The sequence below is a fragment of the Rhodamnia argentea genome, chromosome 6 (assembly GCF_020921035.1).
Source record: "Rhodamnia argentea isolate NSW1041297 chromosome 6, ASM2092103v1, whole genome shotgun sequence".
Lineage (NCBI taxonomy): Eukaryota > Viridiplantae > Streptophyta > Magnoliopsida > Myrtales > Myrtaceae > Rhodamnia > Rhodamnia argentea.
In genome coordinates, this window is record NC_063155.1 from 21,000,099 (window position 1) to 21,021,549 (window position 21,451).

Consider the following 21,451-nt stretch of genomic DNA (forward strand, 5'->3'; position numbering starts at 1 on the left):
CCACTAGATTTATTTACAAGGCACTCGATTGAACCGGTCTTTAAAAGTTCGAAAAGTAGATCGAACGAAGAAATGTTTAGAGACGAGACTAGACGATGAATTGAAGTTCAACCACCACCGGTGTCATCTCATACACTTATAATATGTTGATCTAACATTTAGGTTCTCTTCTGTTAAAATATGTTTGAGGAGAATTCACGGTAACATCTTGTTCATAGTCAACGACCTTCCTTTTAAACTCCTGAATCACATGTTAGATACAACAGAAGGAAGAGTGGAATCAACTTGGGCACGAGAACCAGACTGGTGCAGATTTCAAGTTCTTAAACAGAAGATATTGGCAGAGCATGTCTCTTGAAACTCGTTTGCCCCCCTCGAGCTCCGTCTGAGATGAAGCGGGGTTTCGGAGAATCCCACTAAGTGAAAGTAATCTGGACAGAGCTTTTGGCAGTAGAGGGGACAACCAAAGAAGAGAATATCGCATGATTCTGCCGATGTGCTTCGTATCAGTTCTCGGTCGGTACCCATTTTGATAACCTATCGATCTTTAGTAGGTAATCTACCAAAAGATAAAATGTTTTAGATGAGAGGGGCATATACAACCTCCCAACCATCTCTTGCTCCATAAGCCTTGCCAGCGTTAACCTCCCCAACCCCGAAACTCCTATAAGTTTTGCTCCAAAGCTTTCATTTAAAAACACTTCTTCAATTCATGACATGTTTTCATCGCTGAGAAAGCATGGTTGTAAAATAGGACCTAAAACTTACAACCGAACCGATAGAAAACCTACCCGGTTTCAAATTCCAAGATATGTAAAACAAGTTCTAAATTACAAAATTTCATGAATCTATTCTGACTAGTAAGTTCCAGATAGATGGAATATCTATCAAGTCTTTGTGTTTTTTTTTCTATTTATATCTTCACGCAATCTTTCATGGAGTCCAATAATGAGTATGTAATTTAAAATTACTAATCCGAGCTTCCATTTCCAACAATATCTATTATTGCGATTTTTACTTTGTTAATGTTTTATATTTATTCATGTCTCTAAATATGAATTGTATTTAGAAAATTATAGTAACAAATAGTCGTCATTAAAGGTGATGATTTACTACAATCGTTCAATTAAGAATACAAGTAAAATCCAAATAGATCCCGAAATCTATGACAAGATAGGTTCAAAGTTCTAGGAAATGCAGGTAGATTCCAAGTTCCAAAAAATGAGGAACCTATTCCAATAAGTAGATTTCAACTTCCAAGTGAAACCCGTATGTAACTTGAAATTGTTCATCTCTAGCGAAACTTGATTGATTTAGATCTAATCCAAATCCAATCATCCGATTCCAACATAGGATAGTCACATCCTAAAGATAAAAAAAAGAAATCGAACTCATAAAAGTCTAGCCCAACAACCTCACTAGATATTATAAAGTCCTGTCTCCATAAAGCCACACATGCAAAAGGACTAAAGGAGGCTCACAGTTGTCCTCAGTTAAATTGCTAACATATTATACACAAGCAGATCAATTGATAGATTCCTCTAGAATCACGCTTATTCACCGATATAATTGTCCCTTTAAATCAATATATTCGCCAAATGAACACGATAGGCAAAAATAACAAAATAAAAGAAGAGAAGAAAAGAGAATGCTATGGTTCACTAGGAAGCTAAAAGTTTCAACTGACATTACACGTCCAAGTCTACAACGATTCAAACCTTTTCCACATTTGCAGCCAAAGAACTCTTATTTTCCTCAAAGAACATGTAATGCAGCTTCTGGAACAAACGACGATGACAGGGCAAGTCTATCAAACATAAGCATCTCAAGATCCAAGCAACCTTTGACAATTTGCCTGCCTTACCAACTGAGAATCGAGTCATCAGATTCAACTGCCTCCTGAATTTTTTCATTATTTTCATTGATCAAAAGAGCACGTTATTACTCTTGTTTGTAGCCATAACATCATGAGCTTTAATAGGAGGCAACTTAGATAGCACCCAAGCCGGCAAGCCATCCAGCCAAAGTCCTTGTCCGGTCTCTTTGTGCCTGAAGTCAGGGGACTTTTCCTTGCGCTGTAAAAATGAAGGACCAAGACTGACGCTGGTAAGAAAACAAACAGGTTTCATGCCTCAGAAGTAAACATATTACCTTGTTTGACCTGTTGTCCCACCACTTTTCTGGGTTTTCCACCAAGCTCTTCCAGGCATCATCACCTAAAACCAACGAAAGGTGAATATTATCAACATTATGATGCTGTCAAGTGTTCCTTTCGGTAAGAATCTGTCTAAATAGGTAGGTCCTCTTTGTCGTTTCTTGTCATGATGTTGATGTTTTTCACCTATTAAAACTGGATTCAGGTGTCTAGAGCTTTGACAGTCGTTCACTCTTTGTTTTGCATAGTCTTTGGATCACAACTTTAATTGTCACAAGTCTGATAGGACTTACATTCTCTTCAATCCAAATTTTAAATCAGCTCTTATACTTCTTGATGGTCAACAGAATGGTTGCTCGATTACGAGTAATGATCATTCCTTTGGCTGTCATATATAGCTGAGATAATCATGGAGAGAGGGACAATAAATATAGCAACTTAAAGCTGAACCCGTATTCAGGGTTGTCATAGTAAGGAACTCCAGCCAGCAATTAGAGCCTTCACTCTGAGATGGAACGAAAATTTGATGGGTGTGTTGATGTAGCTCAGGAAGCTATCAAGATTTATCAAACCTCCTAGCTCAGGAAGCTATCAAATATGAATTCTCTATTCCGCACGGTGCTCCTCTTGGTACCTCAATATATATCAACCGTCGATAAAAATCTCATATTTCCATAAATCAATTCCTGAAATTCATTGATACACCAAGAGGAGCATCATGCCAAAATTCAATCCTATACAGGAAAATAATTAACAGAAACTTTGTTCTTTTTCATTTCATAGATAAAAGTCATCATCCACACAAGACACACCCAATTAAAGAAACTAGAGACTTCCCGTTGCAGGTAAACATTTTGACGAAAACATTTCTTATTAAACTTAATCAAATCACACATAATTACACATAAAGAAGCTTATCAATGTAAACAAATAAAGGATGTTTGAATTCAGTGGAGAAATTCAAAGGGTTGCAATAATCTAAAGTAACTGTAGAATCTTCAGGTTTGCTAAACTATAAATTTAGGTGTTTGCTGGGTGCCCAAATTACCCATTAGAAACACAATGTTGTTTGCACTTTTTTGAATTACAGGTCATTCAACAAATGTGTCATTGTGATGCCCATGCACTCCTCAATGACATGCAAAAGATATCCACGAATTCAAGCTTTGAACATTTAACTTCTATAATTGTTGATTCTCAAAAGTCCCGTCTTCTTATTCTACTCCTCTCGGAAACCAACATCTCCCAGATTACAATTATAGAAAATGTACCATGGGAAAAAGAACATGTTACTATTGTACGGAGCTGTTCAACAATGTTTAGGCATTGAAGATGTATAGTCAAATAGTATCAAATCAGAACCCCATTTCCAGAGCCAATCGCTGAATAGGAAAAATCTCTACTGTGACAATCAAAGGCACCATGAGATTCAAACTAGCAAGTGATGATTAAGTTAGTTCACAAAGATAACATTGGGGAATCCTCGAGCCATGTTAATGAAAAGAATGCATACACTGAAATAAACCATGACTAACCATTTTGCTCCTTTGCGATTTTTCCTTTACAAGATTGAGCGTCAATTTCAAGGCCTTCAATCTTTGGTAAAACCCACTTGGGTGCTTTACCAAGCCAGAGAGCTACAGAACCATCCTTCCGTTTAAAATCAGGGTACTTGTGACTCACCTGTAAAGTGCTAGCCATCTGAATTAGACAAGTCAGGAATATTCAAATGGATGAACCAAGTCTCAGGGAAATGTTATCACCAATCCACGGTGCTTATTGTCACGGTTATCCCACCAGTCTGTTGGATTATCAATGAGGTCTTTCCACGGGTCTTCCTCATACTGTTGAGTAACTGAATGATAGTGTCAAAGACCATAGACATAGAAAAGAATGAAACCCGTAGTAGTCATGTAATAACTTAAAAACGAGGTAACAATGAGATTCACCAAAAGATCAAGTCCTTTTTATCTGATTGTGGATATTTTTCATTCAGGTTAGTATCCATTTAATAGCTGACTTATTACTCAGAGCAACTCTTTCAGATTTCATTCATAGACATTATGGACCCTATTAATAGTCCTACAAAAGTCTTACCTAAAAGACTAACAACAGTTAAGCCTTATCCCACTATGAAGGGTAGCACAAATTAATCTTTTCAGACCCATTGCACTTTTTTGTACTAAGTCTTCAACAAGATTTGAATATTTAAAACATTACCTAGAAGAAATTCTTTCCTTTTCACACAAAAGGTCACTGACTGTCCCGATACCTCTGGGAAGTTAATGTTCCACCATTCACAAGTGCTAGCAAGAAGATCCTCCAAGACATGAGGGACTTATCAAGAAAAAGATTGTTCCTCAAGTTCAGATATAACTTATCTTATTTTATAAATATCATAAAAGGGTGTATCATCATCATCTCTCTCGCTCCCCATCATAGGAGAATTGTATGTCCAACATAAGAGACACAGTTGATATATATTAGGTATATTTCCTACAAAAGCTTTTGGATAAAAGATCATTTAAGGGGTATAGGAGCCGCATACTAGTCTTTCCTACCAGAACCTGACCAGGAGTGAAGTTGGACTAAAGCCATGGACAATATCCAACCAATAAAACAAAAAGGAGAAGAAACAGGTAGAAGAAGAAGAAGAGCAAATGCAGCTCCACCAGATTTTCCCTATAAACAAGCCAGTTATTCGCCTCAATTGATCGTTTGTCCGCGTATATGCATGCAGAAATATGAGCTTGTGCATGTGAATTATCATGTAATTACCCACCAGGCATAAGTCACCCTAATATTGTCAGGGCACATGTCTAAAGCTTAGCTTCACTGGAATAACCAACATAATGGGGTGTTAATTGATGCAAAGAGGTCTCCACAATTATACAAAGATAGAATCACTAAGAACTCAAGCAGAAATTACTCCTTAAGGGCAGAATGGACGTGCGTGCTTCAATGGGGTAAGCAAGCATAGTTGAAGACCACAGATATAGGGGCATACCAGCACAACTGCCAGAAGACTTTTCATGTCTATGAGAGACAGAGCTTTTCTTCACTTGAGAAGATCCTTCAACAAAGTTAATGCTGTGTACCACCACCTGATATAGCCAAAGTATCAAAACAGCTTCATTTAGTCAACTGTTGAGTGAAAGACACTCGTGGACACTCCGAAGGCACAAGAAAAGAAACTGAAGTGAACCCATTTTCTGTTCATAACATTCTGAGAAGGAAGGATAAAATTATCATTATCGTTAGATATCAAAAGCAAGAGATACGCGTACTGCCCCGAGCCACAATCAAGATATATACGAGATATCCACAAATGTAACTGGTGTGTATCACGTTTAGGCTGTTCTGTGGACTAAATACCCAAAGTATAAAAACCTTCATTCCTCCAAAGAAAAGGTGGGTGTCTAAACAAAACAAAACAAAACAAAATAATCATGAAATAGATGTGCTTTATTCTTCTCCTTCAAACAATTCAAAACCATATAAAGCTATATCTCATCAATAATTTAAAAAAAAAAAAAAAAACAAGACCATATCCAATGTTCCAGACTGCTAAGGCCGAATGAGATGATTGTTGGACCCATTCACAACCCAGTAACAGATACATCACTATTCCCAGCCCCTTTTTACAAAGATACATCCCCGTTGATCCTCCCTAAGAAGCTTGCGCGCTTAAAACTGTACTTTTGCTTCTGGCCAATTTAGTATCCCACTAAGCATGACCTCGATCAATTCAAAAACCATAACACATACTCCAAAGGTCAAAGAGTTTCGCTGTTTGAAAAACTAACTAAACAACGGCGAGTTGTTTTAAAGCTGGACTGCTTTTCTGGAATTCAAGTAAAAAGTCAGTAACAAAATAAAATTGCAACGGTCATCCAGTTCCAATATTATATAACCTTAGATTAGGGGTAATTAGTTCCAAGGTGGGCAGTTCACACCCTGGAACGGGGAACCGCCCGCTAACGGCCGGTTCCACAAAATGGGAACCGGGAATCGCCCTTTGGTTCCAAGGACCCACCTGGGAACCGGACCGGACTAGGTCCATCCGTTTCATTTTGATAATCCTCTAAAGATACCGCACAAAGTCACCAGTGGACTAAAGATGCTGCAGCCCTAAGCAAAATAAAAATAAAAACCACCATGGAACCAGTCATTTTGCTAATCCTCCAAATGCACAAAATCACCATAGACTAAAGATGCTGCAGCCCTAGTCAGAGGCTGCAGAAACAGGGGAATCTGGGCATTAAAAGTTTACACCATCCCAAGTTCACATGCATTAAAAGTTCCTCAAAGCATGAGACAAACACAAGATCTAATGCATAAGACGGAGGTGAGAGAGAGCTCAGCTGGTGTGAGAAGCCAGAGCGAGAGACGGAGGCGACCGCGGACGAGAGCGAGATGAGAACGAGAGACAGAGAGAGTTGAGAGTTGAGAGGGCTGAGGAGGTGGACTGAGGTAAGTGAGGGCAGCAGCCGCTAGGGTTTCTCCCTTTTTTTTTTTTTTAGAAGAGTGAGCTGCGTGCGTGAGGACTAGGGAGTGAGGTGAGTAAGAGAGCTGAAAAGCCTGAAACACACACACACACAGAGGTCTGGGTGGTCCGCGAGCGGTTCCAACCTGGAACTAAGAGCCGGACCAATACTCACCGGTTCCAACCGGACCCATTGGAACCGTCCGGTTCAGTCCAGTTCTGGATGGTCTGGGCAGTTCCCGGTTCTTTTGCACACCCCTACCTCAGATCATAAGACTGGAGACAATGTAGCTCACACCTTTACAGGTTGAAGATTTGTGCAATGAACATTACAAACCACAATAACCTCATGGACCAGAAATGATGAACTTATGTTTCGGTGTCACACTAGCATATATGGTACAACTGCATAAAGAACATAAAAGTGTTGCATTCCCAACATTTTGCAGAGATGCTTACATTTGCTATTGTGATCCTTTTGAGTAACTTGTGTGATTTCTTAGTTTTGGTGTTCGGCAATAAATGTGCAAGAGGATCCAGCACGGTACCTCGACAACATCTTTCTCCATTTTGACGGATACGTCGTCTGAAGGATCCCTAGCGTTCAAGATCCAGAGGACTAAAACAAGTGACCATCAGGTCCAGGTGTTCTGGCTTGTGATGCAGGTATTCCGCACGTTGCTTTGAAAGGCTATAGATATTCACTGATGTTGACATAATTCCAGTAAGAATGATATCTATCCTAAAATGTGATGTTGCTTGCAATGATTAACAAGACTAGAAGCCAACTTCTGCTGAATATGTGTTTTTGATAAATAGGATCAACAGGCAAGTCCTTGCTGGCTTTTGGAGCGCAAGCTCAAATTACCTAAATTTCAACGAGTTTCATTGATTATAAAGAATGAATTGTGTCCTCACAGCCGTACCCAAGTTGAAATAGGAAACCTCTAAATAAGAAACAAAATACCCTACGTCGAATAGAATAAGAAACATGATAGAAAAAGGAAAGGCAGCTCATAAAGTTCCTGATGGACCTCTAACCTAGAATTCTGGAAAAAAGTACTAGTTTAACTAGAATACTTGTGAAAACAGGAAAATGTTTGATTTAGATCTAAACTGAAGATCCGAGTTTTTTTATAGGTAACTAATAAACTGAAGATCCAAGTTTAACTCGCCGTTTACAGGTCTACCCTATACCGAACATTCTGCAAAAGAATCAAAGATGACATGTAAATACACCATCTTATTGGTAAGGCTTTTGAATATTACAGGAGACGAATTACCTCATAAATAAAGAACAAGTTCTCAAAGTATAAGTTCTTTACTATTTGGAATGCTCTTGCACACCTCTTCCTCTCTCTGCATAGTCCAACTAGCATTCCCCTACATGTTTTATCTCAGATAGAACAAAGAAATTGATGTCTATAAAGGTATTAAATTGAGATCTTACACAATCACTGCTCTCTAGTTCATATTGCCTCGTTTATGGAGTTAAACTTTTACAAAGAGAAGGGTGTGAAAGAAAAGGATGGAAAAGTCTTGTGTAAGTTAGGATGGTTTTACGATTATCTTATTGCAACTGAGTGAGTTGATGCATCTAGCATTCTCATGGGACCTTTTTAGCCCTCATCTAATTGTCCGAGAAATTACTTTTAGTGTTGATCTAGTTGCTCTTTCAATTATAATTTGTAGAAGCAACTGAAAATTATTTCCAAATTAGGTTTGAGTCTCTATTAACAATTAAAATTTAGATGAACCATGAAAGTCACACAAATTGAGTTTTTAGCAAATTGTACTGCCGCAGAGGATAGTGATTGATTGCAAGAAATGAATCAATTGAACGTGAATCATGGTTGAATCATACGGTTCTGGCTCACTTTCCCACATCAAATCATTGGGATGTGGATCAAACAGAACCATATTATTGATAACTGAATTGTATGCTTTCACCAGGTGACTCAATACAAAAATCTATTTATCCACCATCATATCTTCATAAAATTTGTAAGTTTCACAATCCATTCTATCAACGTTCTCTCCAAACATTTACGCCTATACAGAAGCAAAGCAATTCAAATATGTCAACGCAGATTAAAAAGAAAATCTGTTGACTGAAAAACTTTAAAATGTACTAGAGATAAATAACTTGTTTCCACTTAAACCTAAAAAAGGATAACACAACCAGAGCACCTTAATTGAAGAGGTACAGAGGAACCCACAATCCAAAGATGCCATGCCTTCAAAATTACAGTTCGGAGAATTACCTGGACCTCCGTCTGACCCTGGTTAACCTCCAGTGGGGGTGGATTTGCACTCAGTTGTCCTGCGATACAGACATGATCGTTCTCTCTCAGATGTGAAGCCGCAATATGAGCCAAATCACCTTCAAATGTGATGGGAATCCTGTCAAATAAGACAGTCGAAAGGAATTACGTAATGCTCCCAGTGGAATACTTGCGGCTAGTAACCCAAACACAACATTTCTACTCAGCATGAAGCAAACGCAATACATCATTCCACAAAGTCCATGAGCGGCCACGACACCAACAAGATAAATAACAATCGCGGTTGGTTGCAAGATAGACAAATTTTTATATTAGAATACCAGAATAATTGCTAAGTGATTCCACAAATCTCTATGATCACACACCCATCGAAATTCATGTCCCGAAATGGCGAGAATAATCAGACATTTCCTCTTCCTCTACATAAAGTAAACTCGATTTCACTTTTCCACGCGCATATTCTTTCCTAGTAATTGGCGAAGGAGCAAAAGCTAGAGAAAGCCAAAAATGAAGAATGGCCGAACAAACCAGAGCGACGGAGAGTCCGGAGACTCGTCGCGAGTGACGACGGTGCTCGCCCAAAGCTTGCCGTCGGGACCGTTCTGAGATTGAACCGGCATGCGGATGCGACCGATTAGGGTGACGGAGTTGGCGACCTTGGCCTGAAACGGTATCTCGCTCGGCCTCGGCCAATTGACGACGGCGGGGGAAGAACCAGAACCACCATCCCTCGACGGTTTATTAGCCGACTTGGCCATGGAGGAGGCAGTGGACTTCCATGCCACGGCAGGTGAAGCGGTGGAACGGCGCTCGAAAGAAGACGAGGAGCAAAGACGCAGTAGTGCTGGTACGGCGGCGCTGGACGACGGCGACGAAGCAGCTCGCCCGAGTGATCGAGCGAGTGAACTCATTTGAGCTTCCTCACGAATTTGCAGAGAGACAAAAAGATGATACCTTTATAGTCAGCAAAGCTTGCTGCTCTACCGGGGGATGATAATTTTCTTATCTTGCACAAAGGAAAAATCGTCATTAAGTGAGAATTAGGAAAATTATTTTCACTTTTCACAACTATAAATTAAAAATAAAATAATAAATTTTTTTAAGGATTTCCAATTTTGCTAATGAGAAACAATTTTACTAATAAAGCAAGAACGTGCTTCTTAACATTGGACACAATACAACCTTAAGCATTTTCATGTTTAAAATATCAATTTTCACGAAAATTAAAAAAATTTGAAAATGAAGATTGGTTTCCACCGATGCTAGATATGAAAGCCGAAGCACATTTCAATCTGGCACTAAACTTTTCAATCAAGCCCTAAACATGTTTAAAAAGATGGAATTTAATTCTAAATATTTTAACATGTGCGATTGATTCCAAGCATTGATTTCCGTCCTCATATCATTCTTACAAGAAATTTGAATTTGATATCACTAATTAAATAAAATCTACATTCAAATCATATTTTTAACATATTATTCATGAGTTTTTGGTGAACTTTTCGTTCATACTAATTATCAACATATCCTCAATCGATAAGCTTTAACCAAATTTTTCAAAGAAAGATCAACCGCCAATTCTTGAGAAACGATAGTCTTCCGACTACAAAAGAATAGATCTCGATCGTTCACCGTGCATTGTCTATATAATTGTCCACTTCAGGCTTCTTAATTGAAAAAGAGGTGACCTTCTTAAGTAGTGCATACACAATCGTAGACCACATTTAAGGACAACCCACCAGGGAATAGTCAACACTTCGACCAAAATTCACATAAATTTTCACTAGGATGATGTCCTGGAATGCAAGGCCGCCAAGGCAGCATAGATGCCCCCCTCAATGTTGATCAAGGTCTCGTGCTTCCCTTTCTCCGCAATGACCCCGTTCTTCACCACCGCTATCAAGTCCGCGCCTTTGATCGTGGACAGCCGGTGCGCCGCCACCACCGTGGTCCTGTTCGCCACGGCTCTGTCCAGCGCGTCTTGCACGACGCGCTCGGACTCGGCGTCCCGGGCGCTCGTGGCTTCGTCGAGGAGCAGAATCTTCGGAGCCTTCACCATGGCCCTAGCGATCGCCACCCGTTGCTTCCGTCCGCCCTAGAGCTGCCCGCCTCGCTCACCGACCGTCGTATCATAACCCCGTAGGTTTCCCCAGGTAGAGTTTTTCAGTGATACTTCAAAATTCATTTGGACTAATAGTTCTGTTCCTACACTATTGGAAGCATTTGTGTTCACGTTTCCGTAAGGTTGGAATAAACAGAGTGATTACGAGCATCGTCGGCACCACACGAGATAGTATTGTCCCATTTTGAAATCAAGGTTCTTCTTCCTTCCGTCGAAGGAAGAAGAATAGGAACTAACCTTGTCTCCCTCCATTGGATCAAACTAAGAGTCAAGAGAACTCTTCTGACCTCATTTTCCATGTAAATTTTCCTTGCCTGATTCTGAGTCTAGCGTGTGCGTTTGTGAACATTATACGCTTCCCTTCGAAATCTCGCCTTGTGGGCGGACAGTGCCGTGAGTTATATACTCTGGCGACCTTTCTAAGAGATTGTCTCGTCCTTTAACCCAATTTAACATCCGATGAAACAGCTTTGTGGTATATGCCAATAGCATAAATCATTGACAGTTCGGAGAGGTAGAACATGTTTTAGGAGTCGAGACAAGAGTGGAATGGTTCAGAATCTCTTTGCTTGTGATGGGTTTGATTCGGATTCGATGTTTGGACTAAACTTCAAGAGTTTCATCACTATCTTTATGTTGCCTCATGTTAAAGTATAATATCGATTAGGGGCAAAAAGGAATATGGTATAAGCCAAAAGACAACCTCTTTCTACAATTGTCTGTTGCATCATGTATCATCGCAGCTCCTATGGCCATTGTTGCCCTGTGCTAGTGTTCGGAGAGGTAGAACATGCTTCGAGAGTCGAGACAAAAGTGGAACAGCTCGGAATCTCTTTGCTTGTGATAGATTTGATTTAGATTCGATGTTTGGACTAAACTTCAAGAATTTCATTACTATCTTTATGTTGCCTCATGTTAAAGTATAATATCGATTAGGGGCAAAAAGGAATCTGGTATAAGCCGAAAGACAACCTCTTTCTACAATTGTCTGTTGCATCATGTATCATCGCGGCTCCTATGGCCATTGTTGCCCTGTGCTATTGTTCAAGGTAAGCTTGAGCGGATGTCGCGACCATCCCTGTACAATGGTTGAGCATCCGATACAATGGTCGATCGCCTCTAGGCTCTGCAACTGATTCAAGCCTTGTGTCGCATTGGTATCGTATCGGGTTAGGTCCATCATAAGTACCACACGTTCATTATTCATGTCAAAATTTTGATATCCAAATAGATTTAAGAGATCATATGAGATACTACGTTTAATATATTTATAATATGAAGTCTGGTGTATAATTATATTAAATTGTATTTGGATGTGTATAAATAAGTCTAAAGATTAACCAAACGTATGGTTTTTACCCAAAAAAAAAATTTGTTAATCAGTGTGAAAAATGTGGAGTGTCGTATAATATACGTGTCAAGAAAAATGTCAATCTGCAGACGACACGTTTGCTATTCTCGTATTTTGCGAACGGTGTCTGAAAACTTTGCCAGCCTCAATAAAGTTGCTCCGAAGAAACTATTCTTCTTCTTGGGTTCGATTACAAAATCCATTTTACGGCAACGAAATTCAAATGCCGTGAGACGAGGAAGAAGGACCAAGATGCCCCTTTTGCCGTGAGAGTGAGTGAGCACTCGCTCCCACCGGTGCTTCTTCCTCTCCTTCTCCTTCACCAGCCTCCTCGAGAGCCGGAAGAAGACAAGACACCCCATCGTGGCCATGACGACGATGAAGAAGCTCCGGTGGGCCATGGACGGCGGCTTCTGGGACCTCGACGTCTCCACGCCCGTCACCCTCGACGGACTGGCCCGACCCGTGCCCGGGAACCCGCTCCCCTTGGGCCTATCCAGAGGGACCCGCCTCTCTCGGCCCAAGCAGATCGACTTCATGCAGCGTTTCATGGTCGCCCCTTTCGTCCCATCTTTCGCCGGCGGCTCCGGGTTCGCTCTCGAGAGGGTTCTTACCGTTCCCTTTGGAGAGAACTGGTAATATTTTTTTCTTGTTGTTGATATGTGTCTTTATCTTGTTTCAATTGCTAATGAGATGGACCATGATTGTGTTCGCTTGTTGTCGCCCTCATTTTCCGTGGGCATACATGGGTGGTATTTGTGGCGAAAGTGAGCTTCTTTTCAGGAATTGCTACTGGAAATCCTTGGCTACTTTTGTAGCTTCATTTTTTATTTGATTATGTAATGAGTGGAGCTGCATTTGTGATGGGATCATAGTTTCCATGATTCGAAGTTTTAAGTAGTCTTTGGAAACAGATGCTAGTTTTCAATAGGTTCTTTTTATGCCAGATACCAATTTCAAGTAGATTTTGTGGTTTTTTGTCTTCCTTTTTTCGATGCAATCATGTCCCTTTAGGTGATTAGATTTTGGGTCCTTCGAATATTCTGCTACACGCCTGAACCACGCATAAATCATTTCCTTTGTCCCCCTAACCTGATCCACTGATGTGTTAGATGCAATAGTAAGAGTATAGTCATATTATGTATCTCACCAATCAGAAGAGGACAAAGATTCTAGCATCCGAACAGGTAAATATGTAGTCTAATTGCATGCCACCAATTTCATGTAATTTACTTTCAAGGTGTCACCTGTGCTTCTTGTGTCAATCTTGATGGTGTCTTTTTGCTTGGTGATGAACTCGGTGGTCAGATGTTTGTGTTGACCGATGCTCCGGAACTTGAAGTTATGCAGGTTTGCTACTTTATTAGGTCAGTTCAATCTTCAGAAGTTCGTATCGTCTGTCAAAGAAAAGGGGCTATTGCAAGAGCAGGACCCCACTTGGTGGCGAGGCATCGGGAGGCATCTACGGGATAAATCTTTGTACGCATTGAATTTTTGCTCAGAGATGCTGTTAACGCCCGAAGATACACTGCTTGTTAGCTTAGAAGAGTATGGTGACGAGAGGATGCCTCGCAGGAAGGCAGTGTTTCATCACAAGGCAAGTTTAATGAGCGACCTAGTCATATATTTAGAGATTTCAGTTGTCAAATAGAACTCTCAATTATAAATGGAAAACATAATTTCTTGACTTGTGAGTAGTAGATCAGTTCAAATTTTTAAGGGTATGGGAAGTGCTAAAATATTTTAGAACGCGTTAAATCCATGTAGTGTAGGCAAAATACAAGGCAATTTGAGGTGGTAATACATCTTGTTTTGTTTGCAGTTTCCACATCACAATTTGCTGGTAGAAGCATTCTCCCCGGGACTTTTTGTTAGTAAGGATGGTACTTACTGGGATGTCCCACTTTCAATTGCTTTTGATCTCGCGTCTGTTGCTTCTGACGCTGGTACCAGTTATCATCTATCAATGAACCAAAACTCGGGTTCATTGAGGCAGTATGAAGGTAATGAAACAACACCTACTCACAGAGTACCTGCCACGCTTCTCCCTGGAACTGCCCTTAAAGGTGCTTTTTCATTCAAGAAGAACATTGATTTATGGAGAAGTAAAGCCACAAAGTTGAAGCTAGTGCAACCATATGATGTTTTTCTCTCAAATCCCCACGTTTCTGCATCAGGAATTGTTGGTGAGATACTGGCTTTAGCCTGTTAAATCAGACTTATCTAATAATCTATCGTTCTTCATGTTATGTCAGTTTGGTCTTTTCCCTCTGCAAAAAAGGAGTGAGTGAGATTGATTACCTGCAATATCAAGTTGGTGTTGAGTGCACTTGTTTTCTCTAAAGAATTGTATGATTTAGTGATTTTCTGTTCTTCAGAAAAAAATGTTGCCATTCGCCATATTATTAAAATCATTTGCAAGGTGACCTTGTACAAGCATTTTTCTTTGGGTCATTTGCAAGGTGACCCCTCCATAGTCATTTTTTAGCCAACCAGAGTCCCTGTACTTTCACATGCAGTTCGAAAACCATTTCCATCCAACTTCTTTCAGGCCTTGGGACGGATATTTGTGACACGTTAAGTTTAGGTAGTTCTGTTTATCTGACATCCGTTCTCCATATCTTCATCCAATAAGGACAAGTTATGCGTGGAGTATAGTCATGTCATATGTTAGATTTGGGACAAAATTATTGTTTTGGGGCTATAACCTCTTCAGTTTATGATCAGGTTATCTTCCTTTCTTAGGTGATTTGAAGTTGTATTTTATTTATTAAGACTTGGTTTTATCCATTTCTGAACAGGTGCTGCTGTGACAGCCTCTTTCGGGGATAATGCAGCAACGTCTCATGTAGCAGATATATCACAGGATCATATGGGAATCTGCTTTAATGCTCCTGCAATAAAATCCTCCCTAAAAGGCGATGTTTTTGCAGCTGTTGCATTTACTGCTCAGCATGGCAACTTCCAGAGGCTTTTCCTAGATCTTACCCGTTTCCACGCCTGCCTAGATTTTCCTTCTGGTTCCAAGTTTTTAACTGGTGCTGTGCATTTAGCTCAAGATTTTCTAAATTCTCAAAGGCCAAACCTAGAGACACTACAGGCAATTTGTCCTAATGCGACCCTTTCTCTTCAGCAGCAGGTACATGCATTCTTTATATGTACTAGTATCCATTTGTATGCAAGATAGCTGAAATTGGCCATGAAGGATTTTCGTTCTACCAATGCTTTTGTCATCTTCTTTGTCATACCTTTTTCTCTCCATCTATCGTCTTCTGCTTGGGAAAACAGACACTTTTTGTTTGGACACTTTGTCTGCGACATAGAGGAGGGACTTATTTTAAATGTGCTGTGCGAAGTCCTAAATGTGTATTTTTTTTCATTTGGTTAGGAGTGAGTTTATTTTTAAATGTGCTGTGTGAAGTCCTAAATGTGTATTGAAGGGGGGCATAAGTCTGTACAAGAGATAACTCCTCTTATATGAGAGTGAATACTTGGGCGGAGTGGTCCATTAGATCTGGTCCTGGTTCTGGAAAAAAAAAAAAGGTATTTAAATTTCTTGGTCGTAATTAAAGTTACTTTCCAGTGAGTTAGCTTAACATAGTTCAAGCAGGATGTCTGGAGGAACCTTGGTATCACAATCTTGAAGCATATAACCTAAATACAGTCTCAACCGCTTAATGTGATAGTTATCGCCTATTGAAACCACACTTTGCAACTTTACATTGTTTTTGACACCTTCTATTTGTAAATGTTTGTGGGAAGGTTGTTATTACAATCCTGAAGAAATCACCTAATGACAATCTCGACTGCATAATGAGGGAGTTGTTGCCTTTTTTGAAACCACACTCAGTAACTTTATATTGTTTTTGACACCTGTGACTTGCTTTTCCTAGATTGGTGGACCTTTCAGTGTCAGAGTTGATTCGAGGGTCTCAGTTGACTTGAAGGACCGGGACCGACCTGTACATATCGATGATTCAGTGTTTGCCGTTGAATACGCTCTGCAGGTTCTTGGTTCCGCCAAGGCTGTTGCTTGGTACGCCCCGAAGCATAAAGAGTTCATGGTGGAACTGCGATTCTTTGAGACCTAACCACAATGACTGCTTTTCTGTTTGCATTAGAAGGTTGTAGCATTCAAGGGATAGTTCCTATTTCATTCGAGGTGATTTTCTGCAACTTGAAATGAACATGATGATGCTGAGTCCAACCTAGAAGCATTTGCTCAGCTGTATTCATTGTCAGCTCGAGGTTGATCTTCTGGCTAGCAATTTGGAGTTTTTAAGACGAAAATGTCAAAAGCAAGCTGGAGATAAGAATGATTCATATCAGGCGTATGGCCAGGGGAAGAAAATTGCTCACAAGTGCCTCAATCTTGGTCAAAGGCTGATTTGCTCTTTCCAAATGTTTATCAACCTAATTACTTGTGACCAAAAGAGAAAAATTTATGTCAAACCTCAGAAACTGTAATTGCTTGAACTCTCGCTCCACCACCTTTTACCTTCTCTGTCGGGACTGGAAACATTGGCTTTTGTTTAGGAAATGGGTGGCCTAGAATTCCCAGATCTTCAACAAACATGTTTATGACCGCTACCACGACAGATTTTCTTGGCCACCTTCTTCGCTTCTGCGCAGAACCTTTTTTTTTTCAACCTATTTCAATCTTTGACAAACTAGAAAATCCTAGTATCATGTAATCACAATTTGCAAGTCCAAGATAATTCTCAACGAATGCAATGAAGCCTACAGAAATTCCATGTCTTGGTTAATCAAAAGAGAACCACAATCCTCCTCCACTCTGCACGATGATATGGATGAACTGAACATTCTGTTCCGATACATAATAAGATGGCATTCTTGTACAGATACAATCTCTCTCTCTCTCTCTCTCTCTCTCTCCTTCAATTACATGAATAGCATTCTAGAATATATCAGAAGTCCTCGATTCACTTTGTTTGCTTTCAGAATCCCGAGTAGCAATGAATGAGGAACTTGAATGTGAAGCAAAAGTTAATCCTAGCAAATGGTCATGACATCGGAAATCTGCAGTCGGAAAGAAAACTGTCAAACCTGTACGTGATCAAGCATCCCCAGGGCCATATCAAAATAATCTGGAATCAAACTGACAAGACCTCGAATTTTCATTTTGAAGCGCAAATGACCGTCTGCTCGTCACCACTTTGACCAGCAAATCGAACAAAAGATCTGGCCCCTCTAGCAGCATGGAAGCTTGCACTTGCTCACTGTGTGACTCCTTCCCAAACTCTTAGGAGGGCAACCTGATGGAAGCTGCATGTGCTGTTCAATGTAATTGACAGCTACAAGACACAGCCCATGAGGTGGGGCAGACAACGAATATTTGGCTAACTCCTTCCGGTCCCGAGATGCTAAAATCATATGAACAATACCAGGAGGCATCGCTTCCCTTCCAATTTGTATAAGCAGAGCAACCTTCATATGCAATTGATGATAAGGACTCAGAATTGCACATCCCAACCTCCATGAACAAAGCTAATTTTAGCTACTCTTTATTTGCATAAATATATGTTGAACGCGCGGTCATTGTCCTTAAATTCTATTGAACTGTTTCACAGATTCAGTTATCTGATGAATGTAGTAGAACAAAATATTTAAATCTGGGAGAGGGAGCACTTTCATTTACCATGTTCCGCACTTGTCTATACATAAATCCAGAACCTTCAACCTCTATCTGTAAAAGAGCTCCCTAACAAAATATTCACAGATAAACAACAATCCTGAAAAATAAAAAGGTAAAAGAAACGATAATGGAGCATAAAACTGCTGTAAAGAGATAGAATGCTTTCTCGGGTAATTGAGACCCAACCAGCTCAGCAGAAATCTAAATGAGATAGCTATAGATTACCTTTTCGATGACATCAAGACTGAATATATTTTTGACAGGATTTGGTGCTCGATCATTGCGTGATGCATTTGCAAAAGCAGAAAAATCATGTCTTCCGATAAAATATTTAGCGGCTTCTTTCATTGCTTCTGGGTTTAGCTTGTAAGTACTGCGATAAGCATAGCATCGCAGAAACGGGTCCATGACAGTATCATTGTATATTTTGTAGTGATAAATCTTGCTTCTCGCGGAAAATCTGGCATGAAATTCAGGCACTGCAGGGCTAATCTCTCTTACACGGATATCAGATGGAAGAAGACCATTAAGAGCAGCATGGAGGGTATCCAAGCTGTCATAATTAAATGGTGTGACAAAGTGTGCTACCTGAAAAATCAACGACCAGAAAGTTTGTCCTTGACCTTTGATGGGTTGATTGTGTTTTAACTTCATTAGCACAAGAATGCCTGACCTGACCCCAGGCATGAACTCCTGCATCTGTCCTGCCTGCACCAACCAGATGGAGATCCTCCCTTTCCACCTTTGTGATTCGAGTCAAAGCTTTTTCCATGATACATTGTATAGTGGGTGGAGATTGCTGATATTGCCAGCCTGTTAGTGAAGTGACAGTACTATAAGCAAAAGCATTACCGAGGGAGAGAGATCATGGTCATTCACTGATGTAGTCAAGTAAGAACGGGTATAACTGACTGAAATGTTCTCAAGGGCAATCATGTCAGCCAAAATTACAGATCTCATCGTTAGAATGTCCAATCCTACAATCAACTAGCCATCAGCAATCCTAGTAGCTTCAGAATTATATGTTAGTAGGGACGGACAAGAAATCAAGAGTAAGGTTATGGAATCTTGAAGGATTGAGCACCACCAAAATTGCTTGGCTTCAAATTAGGCTTTCTCAGCAACATTTGACTAAAGTTAGGCCCAATTTCTCATGAATCAACACCCTTATACGCTTGAGATCATTTCTTAGGGCAACATTGACAGATTAGGGCATATTAATCAAAATAACAGATTCTCCTAGCGACTGGTAAGATCATGAGGTTGACTGAGACTGTTGTAACAAGTAACGACAAAGGCTGTCAACCAATTGCCATCTTCTTTGCCTGCTCAACACAATCAGCAGCATCATTTTGCATTGGGGCTTTCTCTTTCCCAACTTATTCGCTAGCTGTTAAGAAATGACAACACATCTTTGGACTTTGGCAATTTTAAGCTCTGTTTTCCATTACCGGAATTTCAAATTTGTTGTTTACCGTAGTTTTCGGGGAGTTATTGTAGTAGAATATTAAGCAGGCTTTTAGATATTTGTTAAATCAATTGAGTTAAATCCTTATTGAAGTCCCATGTTGTGTTTATATTTGCTTAGATATAGCTATTCTCTTAAGTTGGAGAGACAGAATGCAAGAATTCAAATGTTGAGTTCTCTAGAAGGACATCTACTTAACGAGCTAAACAGCCATCTCGAGAAATGCTAAAATTTTACAGTTTACGTGATAACATGCTGAGCTCGTACAATCTCATGATTTCCTGCGTTAGATTCTCGATAACCCCAAAAACAGACTACGCGGGGTGGAATTTAACAATATCGTGACGGATGCATTCTACCATCAATATCTAACACATGAAACCAACTGCACACAGAAATATCCCACACAAAGATTTTTTATCTTCGAAACTAAATGTATAATTGTGATTTACAGCTAAAGACCGAAATGTACAATATAGGATGATGACTCCTCCAGTTTAATGAAAAGACTATTGAAGAATTGTAAACGACATTTTAAAAGCTTATGTTTTGCAGAAATGGAGAAACTAATGGTATCCTCATTTTAGCTCCTCCAAGCTCTGATTCAATGTCTTAAAAGTTTCTAATGAGCTCAACTGGGTGTGCTAGCAAAAGATCGAATCTTCAGGATGGCGAAACTACATATATCAGCATAAAACACACAGCTACTTTTTTCCCTGTAATTGCTTATTCCGTCCAAACTATACCCGAACAACATCGAAGGACAACCAAAAAAGGAAAACGGAAAAAACTAAATCAAACACACAATTCCATTCCGTACAACCCCTCCCCTACCCCTCGTCATTCTCAAAAAATGTTCATCGCTATATTATCCCCACATTATTCAGTATGATCAAAGCAAGAAGAAAGCAGAAACCTCGTATCATTGCACCAATCACGCTCACACACAAAAATAAATGAATAAATAAATAATTGCACAGGGAGCCAACAGCTAGTCAGCGAGAACAACGCAGATACATGCCCATGAGCAAGATTCGACACTCGTTATCACTGAGACAAAACATCAAACATCTGGAGGCAAGAAAGCCGGGACCTGCGTAGTGGGTGCCGTCGTACGCTATCACCAAACGCCACTTGTACCCCGTTACACTCGGCTTCCCCTAGCAATGGAAATCCACCCGAACATCAGCTCCACGTGCAGGTGCAGTGCGACACAAACAAGCATGCCCACAGATACAGAGAGAGCCAGAGAGGGGAGCAAACCACGTTGACGTTGTCGCTTGTGGTTGAAGAGGAATTGCCATTGAGGTGCAGAGGAGCTGGAAGGCCCACTGCATGACTCATCCTCAAGCTCAACATCCACAACTCCCCCACGAGACACGGATGACCGGCGGGGAAGACGAATGCCACTCCGCCAGAACAGACTGGTCTTCGATTCTTCAACACGAGAGACACTTGAGTTGACAGATGGGCTCGGAGTTTTCCAGGCCCTCGCCGCCTACTGGGCTCTCAATGTCCGATCTTCACGGCCTGGTGGGCTCAATTTCCTCTCTCTCTCGCCGGCAATTTTTCGTTCCTTCCTTCTTTTTCGTGGATTTTATTTCGCCTTTTACTTTATCAAACTAAATTATAGGTAATTAAAGTAATCAATATTTAAAATTTTCTTAAGATTAAAAACTGCTTCATCGCTGGTTTGTATCGCCATTAGGAATGAGCAAAAAAATCGGAATCCAACCTAACAGGATCAAACCGTATCCAACAGGCTAATTTGAGATGGTAACAGGTGGGTACCGGTCCAGTTCCCGATTCCAATTTCCTGGAAGTGAAAAATAACGGTTCGATTCCCGATTTCAGGTGAGAACCTTTCCAACCGGATCGGACCTATTTATAATATATAGATATATGTTTTTTTAATTGAAACTATCTCC

At 40.2% G+C, this 21,451-nt stretch overlaps 4 protein-coding genes across 4 annotated transcripts; 1 reads left to right on the forward strand and 3 right to left on the reverse strand.

Annotated features, from left to right (window-relative positions):
- Window positions 1–1,553: 1,553 nt before the first annotated feature.
- On the reverse strand, window positions 1,554–9,897 carry LOC115734463 (protein OSB2, chloroplastic). The gene is made up of 7 exons (XM_030665266.2): window positions 9,455–9,897; window positions 8,906–9,044; window positions 5,163–5,259; window positions 3,919–4,010; window positions 3,691–3,838; window positions 2,152–2,216; window positions 1,554–2,075 (listed from the first exon to the last, which is right to left on the reverse strand). Exons 1-7 carry the CDS (start codon window positions 9,835–9,837, stop codon window positions 1,926–1,928), a joined length of 1,074 nt encoding a protein of 357 aa, XP_030521126.1. The 5' UTR covers window positions 9,838–9,897; the 3' UTR covers window positions 1,554–1,925.
- Window positions 9,898–10,654: 757 nt separating this feature from the next.
- On the reverse strand, window positions 10,655–11,057 carry LOC115734485 (ABC transporter B family member 5-like). Its single transcript, XM_030665303.2, has one exon. The coding sequence runs from the start codon at window positions 10,983–10,985 to the stop codon at window positions 10,710–10,712; it is 276 nt and encodes a 91-aa protein (XP_030521163.2). The 5' UTR covers window positions 10,986–11,057; the 3' UTR covers window positions 10,655–10,709.
- A 1,492-nt stretch (window positions 11,058–12,549) lies between these two features.
- LOC115734484 (protein TRIGALACTOSYLDIACYLGLYCEROL 4, chloroplastic) lies at window positions 12,550–16,780 on the forward strand. The gene is made up of 5 exons (XM_030665302.2): window positions 12,550–13,034; window positions 13,750–13,996; window positions 14,222–14,585; window positions 15,201–15,538; window positions 16,293–16,780. Exons 1-5 carry the CDS (start codon window positions 12,769–12,771, stop codon window positions 16,488–16,490), a joined length of 1,413 nt encoding a protein of 470 aa, XP_030521162.1. The 5' UTR covers window positions 12,550–12,768; the 3' UTR covers window positions 16,491–16,780.
- Window positions 16,781–17,180: 400 nt separating this feature from the next.
- Window positions 17,181–20,977, reverse strand: LOC115734152 (tRNA pseudouridine synthase A 1). Its single transcript, XM_030664755.2, has 6 exons — window positions 20,787–20,977; window positions 20,617–20,683; window positions 18,729–18,868; window positions 18,281–18,643; window positions 18,059–18,121; window positions 17,181–17,847 (listed from the first exon to the last, which is right to left on the reverse strand). Exons 1-6 carry the CDS (start codon window positions 20,880–20,882, stop codon window positions 17,611–17,613), a joined length of 966 nt encoding a protein of 321 aa, XP_030520615.1. The 5' UTR covers window positions 20,883–20,977; the 3' UTR covers window positions 17,181–17,610.
- Window positions 20,978–21,451: the final 474 nt, after the last annotated feature.

What these genes read in the sequence shown, in the direction of transcription:
- LOC115734463 (XM_030665266.2), bottom strand. Translation starts at nt 9,837, where the DNA reads ATGAGTTCACTCGCTCGATCACTCGGGCGAGCTGCTTCGTCGCCGTCG. An exon ending in ACAATAAGCACCGTGGATTG is followed by an intron (nt 3,839 to 3,918) that starts GTGATAACATTT and finishes AGCACTTTACAG; the next exon opens with GTGAGTCACAAGTACCCTGA. An exon ending in GGGACAACAGGTCAAACAAG is followed by an intron (nt 2,076 to 2,151) that starts GTAATATGTTTA and finishes TCATTTTTACAG; the next exon opens with CGCAAGGAAAAGTCCCCTGA.
- LOC115734485 (XM_030665303.2), bottom strand. Translation starts at nt 10,985, where the DNA reads ATGGTGAAGGCTCCGAAGATTCTGCTCCTCGACGAAGCCACGAGCGCC.
- LOC115734484 (XM_030665302.2), top strand. Translation starts at nt 12,769, where the DNA reads ATGACGACGATGAAGAAGCTCCGGTGGGCCATGGACGGCGGCTTCTGG. An exon ending in GTTCCCTTTGGAGAGAACTG is followed by an intron (nt 13,035 to 13,749) that starts GTAATATTTTTT and finishes GAAGTTATGCAG; the next exon opens with GTTTGCTACTTTATTAGGTC. An exon ending in TTCTGCATCAGGAATTGTTG is followed by an intron (nt 14,586 to 15,200) that starts GTGAGATACTGG and finishes ATTTCTGAACAG; the next exon opens with GTGCTGCTGTGACAGCCTCT.
- LOC115734152 (XM_030664755.2), bottom strand. Translation starts at nt 20,882, where the DNA reads ATGTTGAGCTTGAGGATGAGTCATGCAGTGGGCCTTCCAGCTCCTCTG. An exon ending in CGACGGCACCCACTACGCAG is followed by an intron (nt 18,869 to 20,616) that starts GTCCCGGCTTTC and finishes CTTCACTAACAG; the next exon opens with GCTGGCAATATCAGCAATCT. An exon ending in GAGTTCATGCCTGGGGTCAG is followed by an intron (nt 18,644 to 18,728) that starts GTCAGGCATTCT and finishes TTGATTTTTCAG; the next exon opens with GTAGCACACTTTGTCACACC.